Here is a 19,350-nt window from a genome sequence, read left to right as displayed (position 1 = left end):
TACCTAGAAAGTTTTACGTTCTATGTTATTTTATTGATGCGAAATTTTCCAAGGAAATAGAGGGAAAGGGAGAATTATTTGGTAATTTAATAGTTCAATAATACATTTTTATCTACTTTTAATAGAAATAAACAAAAGTAGGGATATATTAAAAGTAATTTGGAAATGGGTGATATAAAATCATTTTTTCACCAATGGTGTGGAAAAAATGGGAAAGATCCAATATTTGATGTACGACCAACAGGTAAGTTTTAAATCATTTTTCCGTCATATTTATCTGTAATTGCAATTTTAACAGACATTTCTTTTCAGGCCCAAAACATAGACAACGGTTTCTATGCGAATTACGTGTACCAGGATTCGATTATGTTGGTGCAGGCAATTCGACTAATAAAAAAGATGCTCAAGGAAATGCTGCTAGAGATTATGTTAATTATTTAGTACGAGCAGGGCATGTCAATCAAAATGATGTCCCTAAAGATACATCGAATATAATGCCACCGGCATTAGGGCCAGATATCAAGTTGGAGCCGTTACCTCCAATAAAATCAGTCTTTCAAGATGGAATGGGTCCTAACGATATAGGCCAAGCATATCGACCATATAACGAACATGGTCAAAGTAACTATACATATATAGATAGGTTGGCCGATCAAAAGAAAGTAGAAGACGCAGAGGATGTTGATGTTAATTCTGGGATTCACGGAAATTGGACAATAGAAAATGCAAAATCAAAACTGCATCAGTTTATGCAAACTAACAAAATTAATGCAGATTATAAATATACCCCAGTGGGTCCAGATCATACGAGGTATGAAACATCCCATCAGAGCCCTTTAGTTTCAAGTATGGATTGGACCTCTGGTGCTCTGATAATATCCAAAATCCTGCTTAGAATCCAAGTTTAATTACAGCCCAATATATATATATATATATATATGGATATAATGTATTTTATACCATTTGAACATGATCAAGGCCATTTTGGATTACATAATTAAAGTTATCTCTAAAGCTGGTACAAGAGGAAAATATAATACTCTCTTGTGCACAGATGGCAGGTGATGGTATAACCAAAACTTTTATTGAAACGATTCAATAATGGTTTTGGTGCAAATACTTCATAAAATGTGATCCGTCGTATTCCAAAGTGGTCTTGGGTAATTTCAAATGGTAAGTTTTCAATAATTTGCATAACAACCTTACTCTAATTTATTGCTTGCGATAAAAATATGTAGAACACTTTTTACGTTAATATGCATTATACATTTTATATTAAAAATATCTTTTTAAGGAGTTTCATGGCAGAGATGACATTCTATGTGAAACAACTTGGACGAAGTAAGTTTTATATCGTAGATAAAAAAAAATAATCTTTTACATTTAAATTAAATAATGTGAAAGAAGTTTTCACATTATATACATAATAATACAAATTTCAGATGTTACCGGCCGTGAAACAGGATCTAACAAACAAACCGCTTCAAAAAGCTGTGCCTTGTCCATCGTTCGACAATTATATCACCTTGGTGTCATAGAAGCATTTAGTGGCACCTTGAAAAAAAATAAAGATGCAGAACAAATCAAGCCATATCCAGTTAAAATTTCTCCAGAACTAGAATCACAAATTCATGATCTATTGAGAAATTTGGAAATACAACCGGTCAACATTCATCTAACAGAGGTATAGAGAATATACGTGATTATTTTTCATTACGTTATTTACTTATACTAATTTCATTTATTTGTCATAATAGAATTCAAGAAAAAGTCCAACACAACATTCTTCGCAATCTCAACCAAGCGTAGGAGTTTCATTATTAACAAATCAAATTCTAGATGATTTCATATCATCTGTACCACAACCAGCAGGTGTAGTCAGTTGGTCTCCTCCACAACAAAATTGGAATCCATGGACTGGATGTAATATTGATGAAGGACCTATGGCAATGATGACTTTAGATAGATTATCAGATGAATTAATGCATGAGCAACGAGAAAGACTGCAACAAGATTCTAAATTACTAAGTAGCATAAAAGATAGATCAACTTTACCAGTCTTTCTAAAGAAAAATGAGATCATGAATGCCATTAACGATAATCCAGTTATTATCATTCGTGGAAATACAGGCTGCGGAAAAACTACTCAAGTTTGCCAGTTCATTTTGGACGATTATATTGCTTCGGGTCAAGGTGCATTATGCAGCATTGCTATTACGCAACCTAGACGAATTTCAGCTGTATCTGTGGCAGATCGTGTTGCTGCTGAAAGATGCGAAAATTTGGGACAATCGGTTGGATATTCCGTACGTTTTGAATCATGCTTACCTAGGCCCTATGGAGCTATAATGTTTTGCACCGTTGGAGTACTTTTAAGAAAATTAGAAGGTGGACTACGAGGAGTGTCTCATGTAATTGTTGACGAAATTCACGAAAGAGATGTTAATTCAGACTTTATTATGGTTGTTCTTCGTGACATGATACATATGTATCCCGATCTAAGAATTATTCTTATGTCAGCTACCATTGACACTACTTTATTTAGCCAATATTTTAATAATTGTCCAGTAATTGAAATTCCCGGTAGATCGTTTCCCGTTCAACAATATTTCTTAGAAGATTGCATACAATTGACTAATTTTGTTCCACCTATGGATTTGAAGAAACGTAAGAATCGTGATTCGGATGATCTACCTACGGACGGAGAACCTGAAGAAAATTTAAATAAAGTTATTAGCACTGATTATACCATTCAAACGAAGAATGCCATGGCACAACTCACTGAAAAAGAAATAAGTTTCGAATTGATAGAAGCATTACTTCAATATATAAAAGGACAAGGTATTCCTGGTGCAGTTTTAATTTTCTTACCTGGTTGGAATTTAATATTTGCATTAATGAAACACTTGCAACAACATCCTATTTTCGGTGGTATGAGTTATATCGTTATTCCGTTGCATTCGCAATTACCAAGAGAAGATCAAAGAAAAGTATTTGATCCTGTTCCTTCTGGTGTGACAAAAATAATATTGGCCACGAATATTGCTGAAACTTCTATAACAATTAACGATGTAGTTTATGTAATAGATTCCTGTAAAGCAAAAATGAAATTATTTACTTCTCATAATAATATGACTAATTATGCTACCGTATGGGCAAGCAAAACAAATTTGGAACAACGTAAGGGACGTGCAGGTCGTGTAAGACCTGGATTCTGTTTTCATCTTTGCTCCAGAGCAAGATATAATAGAATGGATGAACATATGACTCCAGAAATGTTTAGGACACCTTTGCACGAATTAGCATTAAGTATTAAATTATTAAGATTAGGTAGTATTGGGAAATTCTTATCAAAAGCTATCGAACCACCACCCATAGATGCTGTAATTGAAGCTGAAGTTGTCTTAAGAGGTAATCAAACATTGAGTCATTTTATTCTTACTTTGTAAAATAATACGTATCTTCTTATTTTAGAAATGAAATGTTTGGACAAAAATGATGAATTGACGCCTCTCGGCAAGATTTTAGCTCGCTTACCAATAGAACCAAGATTAGGAAAAATGATGATTTTGGGATGCATGTTTCGAGTTGGTGATGCACTTTCCACGATGGCTGCAAATAGTACCACATTCCCTGAGGTGTATAATATGGCTCCTGACGTAAGACGATTGACAACGCAACAAAAATGGTTTGCAGGCGCAAGATACAGTGATCACGTTGCTATGTTACATGCTTTTCAAGCATGGGAAGATGTTAGAGCTTCTGGTGAATATGCAGAACAAGCTTTTTGTGATTCGAAAAATTTAAGTTTACCTACATTGAGAGTAACATGGGAAGCAAAAGTATGTTGATGAAAAAAAAATATGATACTATATTAATTTTTTAAATCAATTTATAAACTTAACATTTTGTTTATTATACAGAATCAATTACAAGCTCTTTTACAAAGTGCTGGCTTCCCTGAAGAGACACTATGTCCAAATGTATTAAATTATCAATCAGGTGCTGACATTCAACTTGATACAATTACAGCTTTGTTATGTATGGGATTATATCCAAATGTTTGTTATCACAAAGAAAAACGCAAAGTTCTTACAACCGAATCGAAAGCAGCGCTTATTCATAAGACGTCCGTTAATTGTAGCAACTTTGAGCAAAATTTTCCATTCCCATTTTTCGTATTTGGAGAAAAGGTAAATATTGATTTAAATGCAATGACATTAAATTGAACGTCCTAACATAACAATAATAATTTTTAGATTCGTACAAGAGCGGTATCTTGTAAGCAAATGACTATGGTATCGCCCATTCATTTATTACTATTTGGATCTCGGAAGGTAGAATACGTAGATGGTTTAGTAAAATTAGATAATTGGATTAATTTAGATATGAATCCTCAACATGCCGCAGATATTGTTGCATTAAGACCTGCTTTGGAAAGTCTCGTTATAAGAGCCGCTAAAGATCCAGAAACGATTTTAGATTTGAGTCCGGTAGAACAAAAAGTTAGTAAACTTTATGACAATTAGAATGTTTTAATTATAGAAAAATTAATCGCACAAATTAATTGAAATAATTTTTCTCTAATTTGTAGGTATTAAATGTTATTAAATCATTATGTGGCATGAACGCTTGTAGATATGAATTAGATCAAATCAGTAGCGGCGGATTTCAATCACGTAGATCACAAAGAGGACATACAATTGGTTACACTAGAGATGAAGCAACTCCATTGAAAATGATGCGAGGAAACGGTGGATATCGTAGACCTGCGGGAAGTTTTAGAGGAAATAATTTTGGTGGAAATTCTGGTGGATTTGGTAACGGATATGGGATGGGTAATAATCGATTTGGAAGAGGTGGAAATTGGGGTGGTAGTGGTGGTGGTGGTAGTGGTGGTGGCGGAGGTGGCGGTGGCGGCAATTGTGGTGGTGGTGGTGGTGGTGTTGGTATGGGCGCTGTTAATATGGGTGGTGGTAACAATAGAGGAAGATTTCGCGGAAGATATTAAATATTTTAATTATTGATTAATCTAATAGTGGATGTTAATTATTCATTTTATTTTTCACATATACATGAATGTTTAAAAAAAAAAAAAACCAAAATGGTAGACAATGACAATGTTTTCATTTAAGCACGATGTATTTCTTTATTACTGTTAATATTCTAGTATTAATATATAATACGAGATTTAATCATTTTCTTTTCTCAATGAAAAAGAAAATAAGTAATACGGAATTATTTTTAAGTATGTCTTATTGTGAATGTGTTGATTGTACAAATCAACGATATAAAATAACATATGATTGATTTTATTGAGCTGTGGATAATGCAATATGTAAAAAAAGAAAAAAATAATAAAACAAAATTGATTCTAAACATTATTTTTTATATTTATGGATTAAAAAAAATATATATATAAATAGATAAAATTTATCAACGATATACTTAAGTCGATTAATCGAAATATCATAATTCGATGGTTTACGATTAAAAATGTGGTAGCCATGATTCGAAACAATATGGCTTCTGTGTAAATATAGTCCTTACATATAACTAATCAAATAAAATAGATAATTATCAACGTAAGTAATTTAAATATCAATCTTAATATTATAATTATGGTTTATTAGATCTATTATTATTAAAAAAAATTCGATAATTGACGTTATTTTACAGATTCTTCTGTCTATTCTCATATAACTAGTTTAACAGCAAGTTATAATATCGATTTATGTGTCACGTGATCACAACGATAGCGCGCGCCAAAATTTGAAAATTCACGAAACATTTTCTCGCATATTATAATTCTTTATTACGTTAAACAATAGAAACAAATTAATTTTTACAATGTCGAAACCGATTGTTTTTGTTACGGGTAACGTTAAAAAGTTGGAAGAATTTGTCGCAATATTGGGCAAAAATTTTCCTCGCGAAATAACGAGCAAAAAGATAGATCTTCCGGAATATCAAGGTGAGATCGATGATATTTGCCGAGATAAATGTCGTGCGGCAGCAGAAATTGTTAAAGGTCCTGTCATCATTGAAGATACATGTCTTTGCTTTAATGCAATGAAAGGTCTTCCAGGACCTTACATAAAATGGTTTTTAGAAAAACTAGGACCCGAGGGATTATACAAAATGCTTCATGGTTGGGAAGATAAAAGTGCCGAAGCTGTTTGTACATTCGCTTATTGCGAAAATGAAGATAAGAATACTCCAGTACTTCTTTTTCAAGGACGAGTTCCAGGTATCATCGTCGATCCACGAGGATCAAGAGATTTCGGTTGGGATCCATGTTTTCAACCTTTAAATTATGAAAAAACCTATGCCGAATTACCTAAAGAAGTGAAGAATGAAATTTCACATCGTAGCAAAGCATTGGAAAAATTAAAAGATTATTTTGTAAAACAATCATAAATTTCCTTAATAAATGAAAATATATCTTTGAAGTATATGCATTTATAAATATAATGCACAATATGTAGATTTTAAGTTATCCTTCATTTTTATCGAATGATGCAACAAAGAACAAATTTTAATCACATTTCCAAATTATATAAAAAAAAAAAATATATTCATTTTAAATTAGATATCGTATATCGTGGATTGGTTAAAAACAATAATGATTTTTTTCAAACAAATATATTTCAAATCAAATTTTGTAGTATTTATTTTATACTATTTATCAAATTTATACACAAAACTTATTAACACTAACGTTATTATTTATAAATAAAAAATGAATTATCAATTATCATATATATATATATGTATATACATATATGACACTTTATTTGGTAAACACGTAATCTCATATTTGTTATTTGATTTATTTATTAATAATATCAAGTAATGTTCAGATTTAATTGGAATTTATAAGTCCTTTGTATCCAAATATAAATTTAAACGATGATTGTTGAAAAAAAAAAATAAAAAACAAAAAACAAAGTAACGAAATGAATAAATATATTTAATCAATGAAATTATTTGTTAAAAAATGTGGTAGGCGTTTACTAGAAGAAAATAATTATTTCATCTTAAGGTTATCGTTAAGACTGTTATAATAATCAGTAATAAATATATATATATATTTAACAACGGAATATTATACAAGGAATTCTTCGAGTATTGAACTTTCAATATTGTTGTTTCTTTTATCTCGATAAGTCAGAATAATTTTTTGAAAACATATTATCCATATTTTTCGTACGATACGAATAAAGAAAAAAAATGTATGAAGAAAACTTGTCTATGATCGTGAACGTGTATTAAATCAAATATAATATATTCAAATATATATATATATATATATATATATATATATATATATATATATATATTATTATTTATTAATTAATCATTTTCTTCTATCGAATCAAATGATATTAATAAATTATCAATAAAACATATTTAGTAGAACTTTCTTTCCACAAGCAACTTTGATCTCTAGAGAAAACATAAATCATCAAGAAAGATAACAACAATTTTTATTATTTCTTTTTTTTTTTTTATTTATTTATTGCATTGGATAGACGGTATTAAAGTTAATTTCTATTTTTACACACTTACGATTAATTTCTTTGACTAACTTTGTAATTCCTATAGGGGGGGGGGTGTATATTACGAATAAATGATCCCCCTAATATTTGTATGTCATATAATTACATTTATATTAGATTTTACATCGAATATGATCCATTTGTGAGATAGCTACCTATTTTTTTATCTATTATATATATCTAATAATTTATTGTATCAGTTGATCTATTTACCTCGACATTATTCATATTTCAAAGAATTAATTTACTCATCAGTTTATCTTCTATGTATCTTTCCTATAAATATTTGCACATATAACTATATATATATATATATATTTAATCTAAGTTTTGTATTACGCACATACTAAATAGGAAAAACCAGAGAAATATCTGATGCGGTTATTATTCGAAAGACCGGAAAATACAATATTAAATTTATTTTTCACTTAGGAAGTGCACGTGATTCTTAGACATTGTACACATGAATTGATGATTTTTCAATATTATCAGTCAGTTACGAAGGCTGAAAGCAAAGCAGATAGACCGATACGTATTAACGAGGGTTATCTTTAATACACTGATTATAAACAGTATGGTTTACGTATAACACCCTTTCCTTTGGGGTTATCGAGTGCACTTTTGCATTTTACCGGCAAAACTTGTGCTTTTTCGCCTTATAAAAGAGAGAAAACGTTGATTATTTTGACCAGTTTGGAGCAATGGGTCTTGCTACGAATGTGCTTACCGGTAAGTCGATTCTTAGCAAGTGAACAAACAATATTATCTTACAAAGAAATGTTTCCAAAAATTCGTTCCAAGTAACAATTATTATTTTTCTCTCTCTCTCTCTCTCTCTCTCTCTGTATAAATTTTTGCTAGAATTTCATTGCAATTTTATATAATGGATTTTTATTATTTAAATATTTGCATTTCTTTACAGCCTTGCTGGTGTTCGTCGCTGCAACAACAGCGATACCAGGTATATTTTATTATTTGAAAATAATTATTATATTTTAATTTTTCTCTAAGAGTATATATATAAGAAAAAAAATTTATTTAATTAAGGCTATTAATTAGTATTTATTTGAATTCTTAGCACATTTTCCTCATGGAAAAACCGTAATCTATAAATACTATGCTGACGTTAAGGCAGGAACAATTGAACCGGTACCATATGCATCACAATTTGGTCTACAAAGCGTTCTTTATGTAAAACACGATACAAGTGATCCAACTTTGAACAATGCTTATTACATAAAACTTAGCAATTCTAAATTTGGTTTGTTTAATGGCCAATCGGCACATTACGAACGTGTCTCTAATTTCAATCCGATCTTGGAAGCTTCTAAAGCTCTTGAAGAACCATTCTTAGTTGTCTACGATGAGAACGGCAAGGTATTGTTCAAAAATTCATTCATTGTATTTTTTTTTTTTTTTTTAACAAATTGTTTAATTTAATTTAATTTAATTTTTCAGTTTCAAGGAGTGAAGTTCCAAGAAAATGAGCCAATTTGGTCGAAAAATGTGAAACAAGGAATAGCCTCGGCACTTCAATTAGATTTTTCTTTGATAAAACTTCAAACGCAACCGATTAAACCACACAGTTTCATTGTAACAGAGGTGGGTAACGACTGACGGGGACATCCCGTATAGCGATTAATGTTCTCTTTGGTTGTTACCACTAGAACACCATACACGGTGACTGTCAAGTGACCTACGATGTCCATCCGAAAGACCAGGTTAATCCGCAATCGAGTAACATTTTCGTCGTCACTAAGTTGTACGAACCAAATAATTGCACCAACTTCGTTCAGAAAACTTTCGATCATTTGGAATGCGAGAAATGTTACGTAGAACCTGAGGTAAGGATTCATTATTTACGATATACATTTTTATTTTTATATTCATAACACAATTATTTGTCAATAGAATTCTATGAGTACCGCAAGTCGAAGAGTTTTCGAGGTTGAAAATCAAGGAGATGAAGTTCTCATTACTAAATTAATTGGTCATGGTGTTGTCAATTATTTCCCGTGGCAAGCTAGATCTGAAGCTCATTATCTTTTGAACAAGTAATTATCATGAAATTCTTATTCTTTCGATGAACCATGTTTTAATGTGAAATCATTTTGTTATTTGTTCGTTTTTTTTTTATAGTCAAACTTTGGTTCTGGAGACTGTCGTACCACAAACACAAATAAATTTACCTGTCGTTAATTTCCAAACATGTTCTCTCGTACGCGACGTTAGTTTCCAAAAGCATCCAGAGAACACACGTACGACTAGCGAAGATCTTACTCAAGGAAGACATTTAATTAATCTTGAATTACTTATTCCTAAATTAAAGAAAATGTTGATCGAAGCTGCGGATTATCTTGAAGAAAATCATTTGGAAATGAAAGAACCCGATTGGAAACACGGTCAAACAGTCAACAGAATTTTTAATACAATGAAACATTTGGATGTTAAATCTCTCGAAGAAGTATTTAATTCTATTCAAAATCCAAAGACTCCAAAAGAGGTTTCTGTTAAGTATGTATTTGATGTTTAGATTTTTACAAATGCGTATTTTTGGACGATCATTAAAATTGTTTATTTTTCTCTTTAGGAACATCTTCCTTCAAATAGTTCCAACTGTTGGTACCGCTGCCAGTTGTCTTTTTACAAAGAATGTTATCGTTAAACACAAAGTCTCCGATGGAAACGCTCTTATGATGCTCCATAAATTGCCAATGCACATACAATCACCAAACGAACGACTCCTTTTGGATTTGGAAGATCTTCTTAAATTAGAGTACGACGTGAGTAAGGATGTTAAGGTTGCAAGCATATTATGTTTCTCCAGGATAATTCACAAAACTTACAAGGATAAAACGATTATCAATCAAATATTAATTAACAAATATCTCAAAGATATTTTCTACGAGCATATTAAAAGTAAGTAGATATTTTTAATTACGATGTTCATCATTTTATAAATAATATATGAAAGAATTTTAATAAAAAAATTGCGTATTTTATAGACGAACCAACGTATCAAATGAAACTGGTTTACATATTGGCTTTGAAGAACGTACAGCTAAAACAGATTCATCCAATTTTGGAACCTATCATCCGTGGCGATTTAGTCATCTCTGACAAACCTAATCACATTCGTGTAGCAGCTATTTGGGCTATTCAGAAAACGATCATAAATGATCTCCGTTATGCTCACAATTTACTTTGGCCAGTTCTCGCTGACACCAGTTTGCCATTGACCGTCAGAATTGCTGCTTACAATGTTCTAATTAATCAATTGCCACATATGGGACGTATTATGAATCTTTACTGGCTTATGGTTTACGAGAAAAACGAACATCTCTATAACTACCATGTGTCAACCATTAAAGGCTTAGCAAATTCCGTTGATCCTTGTCTTCGTCCAGTTCGAGAAATGGCCAGAAAAATTTTAAGATTTACCAGGATCAGAAACGTTCCTGGTCCTCTTTCTGTTAATTATTGCGTAGATTATGTTAATCCCAAATACGAATTTGGTGAGACTGCCAAAGCATCTCTTATTCTCGATGAACTTACTGGAATACCGCATGTTGGTTCTGTCGAACATATCTACATGTTTGCCCGCAAAAGAACCGCCGTTTTTGGAGTAAGTATTATGTTTACAATTTATAAATAGTTATGTATGAATTATTAATCGTTGTTATCAATAATTGAAATGATCAAATATGAATTTTATTTGTATAGATTTATTGGAGCGTTACTGGTTCGCATGAAGTCATGAAGATGGTGACACAACTTTTACCTAATATTAAAATTGCTGGAAACATTGCAAATGAGAATGTTAAAAATATTCTTAAGAAAGTGGCAAAAGATATGCCATTGGATCATGATATTAACGTGGATCTTACCATAACGATTAACGATCAAGTAGTCCAAACACTTCACTTAGATAAAAATAATGTTGTTTCAGTATTTGATAAAATTGAAAATGTTGAGAGTATTCTTTCCAATGCTAATATGAATATACAGAACGTCTTATACGATACATTCTACGAAATGCAAGTACCTACTGATATGGGTCTTCAAGCTGTACTTTCCACGAGAATCCCAGTTATGTCGTCAGCGCAAATAAATACTCATATTACCAAAGATAATGCAATTCTTAATCTGGGTCTCAAATTAGATGCTCGATTATGGAGACACGGTGAATACTTTATGTCGATCTATAATCCAATCGCTGATGTTTGGCAATCTATTCGTCGAGTTACTTCTAATGATATTGCCGTACCTCTTGACATAAATATCGTTTACAATAAAGAAATGTCTAGTCTCACAGTTACATCGCAAAGACTACCAGTAAACAAATATTCGATTTCTGGTCTATTAACTCATGTGAAGAATTACGTTACTATTACCGACGATGATAATGATGAATTGAAGAAAAGTTGTGCTACTTGTCATCATCACGAAGTTGTCACAAAGGGTACAGAACATAAGAAAAATTATCAAAGTACTTACGATTCTGAGGATGCTGGTCTTCAATACTCAATGTCGATCTTTGATTGCGAGAGTACAATTACACCTACTACTCAAAAGGCTAATTGGATAAAAGCAATGTCATCTGAAAACAAAAATACTTGGTTGGTATTAATTATATATTTATGAATGAATTTACACACACTTTTTTCTCTATAAAATATTAAATAATGATTATTTTTAATTTAGGGATAGCAAGACTGTTCAATGGATCATGGGAATTCGTGAACAATTATGGGACAACTTAATTTCCCCAGAAATAGGCAGTTGTGGAAATCTGATCAAGATTCAACCAAGTATCTTACATCCAACTTCGAGCGTAAGCAACAACAAATTGTAACTTTGCGTTTTATTTTAATTCTCTTAATTAAATGACTGTTATTTATTTCTACTATAGATCGATGTAAGTTTGCGTGGGAATATTGAAAATGTAGATCATATGTTTGAAAAGATGCATCCTCTTAGCAGCAAGAAATTAAACGTTCACGGTACCATCGATGTTAGAGCAGCATCCACCAACACGACTGTTCGTTCATGGGACCTTAATGTTAATTTTGAAACTAGTCAAGGTTACGTTAACAACAATCTCAAAGTACAAATTACTCGTGTCACACCAGGCGAAAATAAATTGAAGGTAATTAATTATTCTGATCATTTTTAAAATCGAATTCAAATTGAACACGTTTACTTGACAATAAATATTTGGTCGATTAGATTTGCATAGATGGACAGCACAATTATCCGATAATCTCAGTCGACCCGTTGAAACTTGGCATGACGAAAGAAGAAGTTAACACTAAAGTTTCTGTTACAATGGGCCACACTAATGACGACAAATGTGTTCGCGATGATACAGTAGTAACGTTAACGATGAAGAGCGAATTAAGCGAAGAACAGAAGAAACAGATGTCTTATGATAGCATAAACGGCGCTTGCACTAAAGATATTCAAAAAGAAATCTTCTCCACCAAGCAAGGACACATTCCTAAAACTGAGAACTGTATCCGTGAAACAATCCTTTACACAACTATGAGAAAATATACTGCAAATATTGTTTACAAGAAGGTAAATAAACAAACTTATTCTCTAAGTATCTTACTTCGCATTATAATAATAAAATGATCTATTTTAGATACCTCAGACCATTGTATCCAAACTAACTATGCTTGAGGATTCAGTTCGAGCTATTTTCTCACCTCATGTTTCTTATAATACAAATGTTGAACCTGGCAAGATAAAAGTAATCGTTGAATGTCCAGTTGAAACTGATAACGTAAACGTATCCGTTGTCACACCAACTCACGGTTATGAAATTACTGAATTACCATTTGGTAACAAATTGGCGACTATGTGGATGCTTAATACTCACTTCCCATTAAACTTCCTAAATAACCTACTTACAGAACAAATGAGTAAGATTATTTTCAAATATCATTATTATTTATTTAATATTAAATGGAACTATGCTAATGAATATGAATTATATATTTTTCTTATAGAAATCTGTACTATATATCCTCAAGTTCTTCTTACGGCCGATAAGGGTGTTATTCCTTACACCGTTTCTGATCAATGGACTTTGGTATCTGGCGATTATGTACATAACACTTATGCAGTTTTCGTAAAGGTTGTTCAAAACAATGTATTTGCTAAAGTGTTCATTGGAGAACATGTAATTGAAATAGTTCCAAAAGAAGGCAAACCAGTAGTCACGATTAATGGTAACATAGTTAAGCAGATCGAGAAAGGTGTAGTAGAGCCTCATGATGCGTTAACCAAATATACTTTCAAGTAAGTTAATAGATATTGTATAAATAATATTATTTATCTTTTTTATTATAATTCTAATTTTGTCTTTCTTTTATATAGGATTACCAACCACTACGAACATCTGATTGTACAAACTCATATACCATTTGAAATATTCTATACTCCTAACAGCTTGACTATTGCTTTAGACACTTCCCTTCAGGGTCTTGTCTCCGGAGTGTGTGGACACCTGGATAATACGCATAAAGAGAAACTTCCTAAGGTCTATAGTACCATTGTTCTTTGAACACTAAAACATAATATTTCTTAATAAGTAATTATATATTTTCTTTTCAAATTTCATCTTATGTTTATATTCACGTATGAGTTTAAACTAAAATTATTAGAATAATTAGAAATTAAGAGAAGAGAATAAATAAAATTGTACAATTAGAGTTTCGTTAATACGATGTTTCATTTTTTTTATATATACATACCTATAAGTATCAATTATTTAATTTAATATAACATAGACTTATAATAATAATAACCATAATAATGCATGTAATGTAATTCAATAAGAGAGTCTAGAATAACAGCCTCCGTGGCGCAATCGGCTAGCGCGTTCGGCTGTTAACCGAAAGGTTGGTGGTTCGAGCCCACCCGGGGGCGAATTTTTTTTTTTTTGCATTTTTTTAATAACCTATTATATTTATTCAAACATATAAATAATAATAATTATTTAAAATATATAACATTAATATTTTCAATATGCATATATTGTAAGTCACATAATTATGCATTTAAAAGTTTTTTTTATGAATACCGACTTATGAATATCAATTAGTACATCCAGTTGATACCGCATTAAAGAATGGCGCTCTAATCGGTCATTCGTGCACCGCTCGTGTGGAATCCATTTTTCCTTATCCACGCATGAACGCCGTACGAAGGAGAAAAGTGATAAATTCGAACTAAAAAGACACCAATCGTTACGTAAGTACTCCTAATACCGGTTTATAACATTTATTTAATATTATTTTATATTTAAGTTATTTTATATTTTAAGTATATATATATAAATACAGTCATTTAATTATGTGCCTTTTAAATTTAACAATTTGCTTTAACCGGTAGGTCATATATTCATGAATTATCTCGCGTGTACTCATTTATCTACATACATATATACACGTGTAATATAGTATATATATTAAATGTAATTGTAAATTATATAAAAGAAGCGTTTTTTAGTTTTACTTATACTTTTTTTTATCAACATTTTACTGGTGCATTAAATCTATTTTTAGGTTAGGTTCAATAATGTAATGCTTGTTACAGTTAATACTATTAGGGGTGTTGCATCAGAATATTAAGCACATGATAAAGTAATTGACTAATTTAAGGTTATGTTTAGTTGCAGGTAGTGCATATACAAAATGGGATCACAATTTTTCAATCGATTAGGTCAGTTTGGATTAGGACTAAGTCTTGTTGGAACTGCTGTTAGTACTGCCCTGTATAATGGTTGGTAAACATTTTTAAATAAATAATATGATAAATATAATATGATTTCTTACATTATACTTGTTTGTTTTATGTTTTAGTCGATGGAGGACATAGAGCTGTCATCTTTGACAGATTTGTCGGTATTAAAAGTCTAGTAGTAGGAGAAGGAACACATTTTCTCATTCCTTGGGTACAAAAACCTATTATCTTTGATATACGTTCAAGACCAAGAAATGTTCCTGTTGTTACCGGTAGCAAGGATTTACAGAATGTGAACATCACACTTCGTATTCTCTTTAGACCAGTACCCGATTCATTACCTAAGATATACAATGTTTTGGGTGTTGACTATGATGAGAGAGTATTACCATCTATTACAACTGAAGTATTGAAAGCTGTTGTCGCACAATTTGATGCTGGAGAATTGATTACTCAACGTGAATTAGTATCTCAAAAAGTTAGCGAAGATCTAACGGAAAGAGCTTCTCAATTTGGTCTTATTTTAGATGATATATCTATTGTAAGTAGTTTAATATAAAAATAAGTAGATAAGTATCTATTATTTCATACATTTCATGAAACTTTCATAAATTTGTGTGTGTATGTGTTTTTTTTCTAGACACATTTAACTTTTGGAAAAGAATTTACTCATGCTGTAGAATTGAAGCAAGTTGCACAACAGGATGCAGAAAAGGCTCGTTTCTTAGTAGAAAAAGCTGAACAACAAAAGAAAGCTGCTATTATTACAGCAGAGGGTGATGCTCAAGCTGCTAGTTTAATAGCAGAATCTCTTGGCAGTGCTGGTGATGGTCTTGTTGAACTTAGAAGAATCGAAGCTGCTGAAGACATTGCATTTAATTTAGCAAACTCACGACAAATAACATATTTACCTTCTGGTCAAAATGTATTGCTCAACTTACCTCAGTAAATAATAAAGGTGAATTGATCAGTATACATACATTTATAAGCATACATATATAATATATATATATATATATATATACATATGTATGAATAAGTTGAGCATTTACATCGTGAAGGAATGCATTTGCGTGCTGATAGCATATTCAATGTGGCAAATAATTCCCTGAAAGTGTTGCATAGCAGATATATATATATATATATAGAAAAATAGAATTTCATAATACTTTCAAATTAATTTGACAATTTGTATTTCTTTTTTAATAATCATATATACTTTTATCCCTTTTATTGAACATTGTAAATATCTTTTCAAATTAATCCTATATCGAATTAACAAATCAAGCCCTATCATTTTTAAATAACTAATACTTAAGTTTTAATAGTAAGAATTAATGAAACAAAACATAAGATTGCTCGTAGCAAAGAAATATTATCTTTAATTGATTTATTTAACGATTTTGTTGTTCATTAATTATTTACAGATAATATGAATATTTTTGTAGAAATATTTCTCACGAATAGTTCAGAATTTATCGAATTTTTTTTCTTGCATTTATATATTAACAATACTGTTGAATAATGAATTTAACAAGACTAATGATGATACAGCAATATGCACACTATTAAAAACACTTCTTTGGGATAAGATATGCATATAAATAATAATAATAAAAAAAAAAAACGTTATTAATTTGCCACTATTAGATAGATACTGAAAAAAAAGCATATTAATAATAAAATAATAATTACACGTATACCAAAATTGTACGTACATTCGCTAATGAACTTGTTGTGTTGTGTATCAATGTTTTTCTTTGCTTGAGGTAATTTTGATATTTATTACATGATTTCCATAAGAAACAAAAAAAAAAAAAAGGGGGATTCACATTTTCAAAGATCATATTGCATTTTCACATTCGATACGATGTTTCTTTAATTATAAAATTCATCTGTTGATGGTTCATCTTCAATTAAATGCTCCTTCTCTTAAGATCGTAAAGTTCGAATTCTTTTTAACACATCGAGAAGGTCGTGCAACGTTGTTCTTTGATCGCTTATTGCGACCGGTCGTGCAACGAATCATGATGATCAATCAAGCAACCGAAATTGATGAGAGATTATCTCAGTCGGTGTGCTTTCGTCTCGCGTCTGTCGGCAGAACCTGTTAACAGAGAAAACAATCCATCACAATTTGCCGATCACCGCGGGGTACCTTACACAGGTGGTCTTCGGTAAAAATTCAAGTTATATATCCAAGAAAATTTACCGTAGATTATTGTATAACATATTATAAAGCTCTGTTATGCTTCTGTGTATAGAAACATTCAACAAAGTATATGAGAAAAGAGATATGAAACTTTTCATATATATAAATATATATATATATATACAATGTTATTCATTTTTCATTATTTTCATAGAAAAAAAAAAACAAAATTGTAATATGATAAAGAAAATATGTAAATTGTCTTGGCATCTCATCGTAATATTATTTTCAAAAGAAATTGATATCATATAGATCGTATTAACACATAATAATATAAGCTGTTTGCTTTTGTTGTGTTTATGAACAATTCAACGAAATATTATATTAGAAATAACTGTGACGTATCTTTTTCTGTTTTTTTTTTTTTTTCATAATTATAAACAACGAAATAATTGTACGATGACAAATAATGTAGTAAATCATTTTTTGATATCGTCGTTACATTAATATTATCTACGTTTGATTTCACTTATTACCAAGAGAATTGTCGCGAGATGAAAATGTAATAATAGCATTTTGAATAGAAACATCTTAACGTTTGAATGCGATCGATATCGAGTATCACAAGAAGACCATAGAATTGAGAAAGATAAGAGAAAGGAGAGGAGGGGAATAGGAGGAGGAGGAGGAGGAGGAGGAGGAGGAACGAAAGGTTGCATAGCATTTCTCATAGTAAGAAGGAGAATGTTGTTGAAAATCTCCGCTTGCCTTTGATCCTTTGCCTTGGTGAAATTGTTACCTGATTTTCATGAGTCAATAGGAAAGGAGAGTAAGAGGGAGAGGGAAAAGGTAAGGAGTAAGAGTAAGAAGAGGAGGAGAAGAAGGAGGAGGAGGAGGAGGAGAGATCGGTGTGGTAAAGGCACAAGACGAAAGCAGATTAGCGTGAATAATGAAGACACGACACCGTGAAAGCCTAAGCGGTCCTCCTTAAGTCTACTCCTTCGAGTAGAAACCGGAAAGGAAGGATGCTGGGAGCGGGTGGAACCAGCAGAAAGGAGGTAGAAGCAGTTAATTACTCCTCCCATCCACGGGATAACGACTTCCCCTTATTTGTCGAGAGGCGCAAACAGCCGACCCCTCTGCGCGGAATCCCTTGCCAAGGCGCTTTCCTAAATATATATATCTATATATATCTATATAAATGTATACGTGTTCTCTATATATTTCACAAGGTACAAAACGTAGTCTTCTTCATTCGAAAGCTGCCCTAGATCGTGTCCTGGTCTCGCGTATTTAAAAAGAGAGTTGGAAGAGATGCAACACACTCCGATTATAATCTAAGTTACTACTGAAAAATTCTTACCCTCTCAATGACATTTATATATAAATCTAAATATAGAAGAAGAAATAAAAAGAGTTCGTTCATAATAGAATGTAGGTCAACGTTTTCTTTATTTTTTTTTCTTTTTGTTGATTATTTTCTATTGCTAATTATTCTAATGTAATTATTTCTAACGCTAATGATTTCTATCCTTACATTGTACAATATTCTTCAAATTGATATTTAAAAAACAATGCAACAAAATGATCATGATATTGTTTATTGAAAGAGATTAAATATGACATGTTTTTAAGAATTGTTATTTCTCTAGGGATGAATAAATAACTCGAGTGGTCAGGTCATATGCGTGTTAAGGAAGGAATGAAAGAATGAAAGAATGAAAGAAAGAAAGATAGATATATAAAGTAAATAAAGAAATAAAGAGGAACGATAGGTATATTCGAGATCGAGTAGTGAGTGAGAAAGAGAGAGATGGAAAGAGGGCCAGGGGCGCTTTTTAAATGGAAGGGAGAAGGACTAATTACGAAAAGAATCATAATAGA

The 19,350-nt window shown here is 31.2% G+C and overlaps 4 protein-coding genes and 1 non-coding gene across 6 annotated transcripts; all 5 read left to right on the top strand.

The window, feature by feature from the left end:
• Positions 1-12: 12 nt before the first annotated feature.
• Positions 13-5,379, top strand: mle (dosage compensation regulator mle). Of its 2 annotated transcripts, XM_015320827.2 has the most exons (9): positions 13-244; positions 313-811; positions 1,295-1,341; positions 1,443-1,684; positions 1,758-3,411; positions 3,475-3,842; positions 3,924-4,193; positions 4,260-4,505; positions 4,595-5,379. In XM_015320827.2, exons 1-9 carry the CDS (start codon positions 166-168, stop codon positions 5,009-5,011), a joined length of 3,822 nt encoding a protein of 1,273 aa, XP_015176313.2. In that variant the 5' UTR covers positions 13-165; the 3' UTR covers positions 5,012-5,379. The 2 variants fall into 2 exon arrangements, with proteins under 2 accessions (XP_015176313.2, XP_015176314.2); XM_015320828.2 differs by lacking the exons at positions 13-244; positions 313-811 and adding an exon at positions 912-1,173.
• Positions 5,380-5,440: 61 nt separating this feature from the next.
• LOC107066311 (inosine triphosphate pyrophosphatase) lies at positions 5,441-6,452 on the top strand. The gene is made up of 2 exons (XM_015320826.2): positions 5,441-5,585; positions 5,680-6,452. The coding sequence occupies exon 2, from the start codon at positions 5,851-5,853 to the stop codon at positions 6,418-6,420; it is 570 nt and encodes a 189-aa protein (XP_015176312.1). The 5' UTR covers positions 5,441-5,585; positions 5,680-5,850; the 3' UTR covers positions 6,421-6,452.
• Positions 6,453-8,098: 1,646 nt separating this feature from the next.
• Positions 8,099-14,291, top strand: Vhdl (larval-specific very high density lipoprotein). The gene is made up of 16 exons (XM_015320823.2): positions 8,099-8,291; positions 8,485-8,523; positions 8,641-8,939; positions 9,021-9,164; positions 9,230-9,406; positions 9,474-9,616; positions 9,702-10,076; positions 10,153-10,481; positions 10,568-11,187; positions 11,286-12,181; positions 12,267-12,396; positions 12,475-12,711; positions 12,792-13,142; positions 13,210-13,489; positions 13,577-13,868; positions 13,947-14,291. Exons 1-16 carry the CDS (start codon positions 8,264-8,266, stop codon positions 14,131-14,133), a joined length of 4,527 nt encoding a protein of 1,508 aa, XP_015176309.1. The 5' UTR covers positions 8,099-8,263; the 3' UTR covers positions 14,134-14,291.
• A 133-nt stretch (positions 14,292-14,424) lies between these two features.
• Positions 14,425-14,498, top strand: TRNAN-GUU (transfer RNA asparagine (anticodon GUU)). Its single transcript has one exon. It is a non-coding gene; the product is annotated as a tRNA-Asn (tRNA).
• A 163-nt stretch (positions 14,499-14,661) lies between these two features.
• Phb1 (prohibitin 1) lies at positions 14,662-16,547 on the top strand. The gene is made up of 4 exons (XM_015320825.2): positions 14,662-14,822; positions 15,244-15,353; positions 15,434-15,855; positions 15,955-16,547. Exons 2-4 carry the CDS (start codon positions 15,266-15,268, stop codon positions 16,261-16,263), a joined length of 819 nt encoding a protein of 272 aa, XP_015176311.1. The 5' UTR covers positions 14,662-14,822; positions 15,244-15,265; the 3' UTR covers positions 16,264-16,547.
• Positions 16,548-19,350: the final 2,803 nt, after the last annotated feature.

This window comes from Polistes dominula, unplaced genomic scaffold (genome assembly GCF_049000335.1).
Source record: "Polistes dominula isolate Pdom_NZ unplaced genomic scaffold, Pdom_raw_medaka contig_82, whole genome shotgun sequence".
Classification (NCBI taxonomy): Eukaryota; Metazoa; Arthropoda; class Insecta; order Hymenoptera; family Vespidae; genus Polistes; species Polistes dominula.
Note: the sequence above shows the minus strand (reverse complement) of the source record. Positions and strands in the feature narration are given on the sequence as shown.